This window comes from Malania oleifera, chromosome 8 (genome assembly GCF_029873635.1).
Source record: "Malania oleifera isolate guangnan ecotype guangnan chromosome 8, ASM2987363v1, whole genome shotgun sequence".
NCBI classification, from domain to species: Eukaryota; Viridiplantae; Streptophyta; class Magnoliopsida; order Santalales; family Ximeniaceae; genus Malania; species Malania oleifera.
Genome location: NC_080424.1, coordinates 42,696,791 through 42,699,511, shown reverse-complemented (window position 1 = coordinate 42,699,511; position 2,721 = coordinate 42,696,791). Strand labels below are relative to the sequence as shown.

The 2,721-nt window shown below is 34.4% G+C and overlaps 1 protein-coding gene across 1 annotated transcript; it reads left to right on the top strand.

The window, feature by feature from the left end:
• The first annotated feature begins 1,211 nt into the window (after positions 1-1,211).
• LOC131162655 (uncharacterized) lies at positions 1,212-1,610 on the top strand. The gene has a single exon (XM_058119263.1). It carries the CDS (start codon positions 1,212-1,214, stop codon positions 1,608-1,610), a length of 399 nt encoding a protein of 132 aa, XP_057975246.1.
• Positions 1,611-2,721: the final 1,111 nt, after the last annotated feature.

Genomic DNA, 2,721 nt, shown 5'->3' with positions numbered 1-2,721 from the left:
AGATTCATACAAACTCATGATAGAGAGTTTTTGAAAGAAAAAAGTCATATGAAAGCAAAAATCAACCATATTACATATACGAGAGGTGAATTAAGAGAGAAGAGAATAGTTGTTCAAGGCAAACGACTGCCAGAGAGCTGGCAGGCTACTGTCTGTGTAAAAGACAGTGGACAGACGATTGTCAACTTAGTGACAGATGACTATCTCGCAACGGGTAGTATTCATTTCACTTGAAAACACTACTTTTAAACCCCCCAGACGTCTGTCCATTCGTCTCCCCTTCTCTAAATCAACTCCTCTTCACTCTCTTCGAAGTTATTTCTCTCCTAAACTTCTTCCAACGATCATTCATCATAATCCATACACATCTAGGGTTTCTGAACTTCAACTGGTTCAAAATGGTTCGTACCAAAACCGTAGGAAGAAAAGAAAAAGCCTCCTCGTCTTCTTCAAAGCCTACAAGCAATGATGACATAGAAAAATGACTGGTTTCATCGCATGCGAAAACATTATATCAAAATCACATTTCAACAATCGATCCAATGTTTTGCAAGGTACCAGATGTCACTTTCTTTGAAGAAAATTTTCATAAAATTCTCGGAATGTTCAAAACTGATAAGTTCATTCTTCACCAATTTAAGGGGTATTACCCAGATCAAATTAAGATTTTTTATTCAAACTTGGTAAAGAAAGAAGTTGGAATTGCTACTGAAATCTATGGCCAGAAGATAAGACTTACCCTACACTCTTTACAAAAAATTCTTCGCATCAAGTATGGAGATTTTGAGTGTACTCCAGTAGAAAAGCAGTGGGCTATGGAGCAAGGATTTTCACCACATGAATTTTTGCCTCTTATAATGAACGATACACCTGTTTATTTTGGACATCCTCCACCATATAAATAGCTCAATATTTAAGCACAAATCCTGCATAAGATCATTGCGTACAATATAATTTCGAGGTCTGGATCATTTGATCATGTGTCGTTCTTCGATTGTTCCATAATGTGTTGCTTACTAAAAGGGAAGAAATTAGACTAATCCAGAATTATACTGAAATGGATGGTTATGAAGCTCGAATCTCCTAGAATTGGGCTTCCACATGGCGGCATTCTTTCCTTGATCTTTGTTCATTTTCAAGTCCTCTCTCCATCTTCAAAAATAGTAAAGCGAACCCATTACCATGTCTTCTCAACTACTACACTTAAACGAATGGGTTACAAAAAGTATACCGAGGGTTGGATGTTTCAGGGCAATAGACCGACAAGACCTACACAAGAAGAAAGGAGTCTAGCTCCTGAAGAAGCTGATATGCCATCTTGGTTTCTTCCATTTTATCAGCACTACTCCGGCTTCAGTTCTAAGATGAGAGAAAATTTTGCTTCTCTTCAGGATAAAATCGCAAACATTGATAAAAAATACACTTCATTAGACCAACGCATTGCTAAAATAAAACACCATGTCACACAAAATAAAGAGAGTAATGAAAATGATGATGAAGAAGAAGCTGCAAGTGAAGAAGTTGAAGATGAAGGAGAAGATGAAGAAGAAGCTGAAGAAGAAGGGGAAGATGCAGGATATGATGAACAAGCAACTGAAGAAGAAGAATAAGAAGAAGAAGGCTCACAGCAATCCAAAGGAAAAGGAATTGCTGAAGATAGTGACATTAATTCTGATACATAGACTTTTGATGTTGTTTTTGCTACTTTGTATGCTACACATGCTCAAAATATGGATGTATTTTGTTTTTTTGTTGATGTAAAAAGGGGGAGTATGTGTGAGCAAAGTCTATGAGTCTTTGTATGTATTTGTTTCTAGTTCTGAAGCTCTGAACCTATGTAATGTTTTGTTAACAATTTGATTTACTATAAGTTCTAATGTTAATGTTAAATTTGAAACTTTGAATCTTTTGAACTTATGACTTAAAAGAAATTATTGAGTATGCTGATTGACAGGGGGAGTATTATGACTTATCACTTGTATATGCTCATTTCCCTATTAATCAATTGATATCATGAATCATATTTTTTTTCTCTTTTTGATAGATGTCAAAAGGGGGAGAAGTGTTTAGAAAAAATTGAGTTACAAAAATTGAGCTTGAACATAATATATATATATATATATATATATATATATCAAAAGGATGAGAAGTATTTGAAATTGTTTCATAAACTTGAAACTTGAATGTTGTTAAAATGATGCTTATTGAAAGGGGGAGTCTTATTTAACGCTCACTCCAATTTTTTCTTCTTCTTTTTCATCATCAAAAAGGGGGAGATTGTTGGGATTACAAGACTTAATATCCTATTTCGATGCTAACAAACAAGTAGAACTTAACATATTTGGTTAAGTGTTGTTATTTTGAGGACTAAATAAAGAATGCAAGGTTAAAGAGTTCATGAGAGCTTGTACTTCAAAGAAGGATAATTATATCAAGCTTGAGGTATGGATTCAAGAATAAAAAGCCAAAACTCAACATGGAAAGCTCAAACTTCAAATGAAGCTCAAACTTCAAATGCTATATCTTGAACGCTCACAAGGATCAAGGAACATGAAAGCCTTATATAAATGCAAGAGATCCAAAATAAAAGCTCAGAGAAGTCTTGAAGATCAAAAGTTCAGTAAAGAAGATCAAGAGACCTTAAAGCCAAGAAAATGTCAAAATAGCTTAGGTCCAAGTCTTTGTAAGTACTTCTAAGTTTATTCAAATATGAAGTTTTCC

What these genes read in the sequence shown, in the direction of transcription:
- LOC131162655 (XM_058119263.1), top strand. Translation starts at nt 1,212, where the DNA reads ATGGGTTACAAAAAGTATACCGAGGGTTGGATGTTTCAGGGCAATAGA.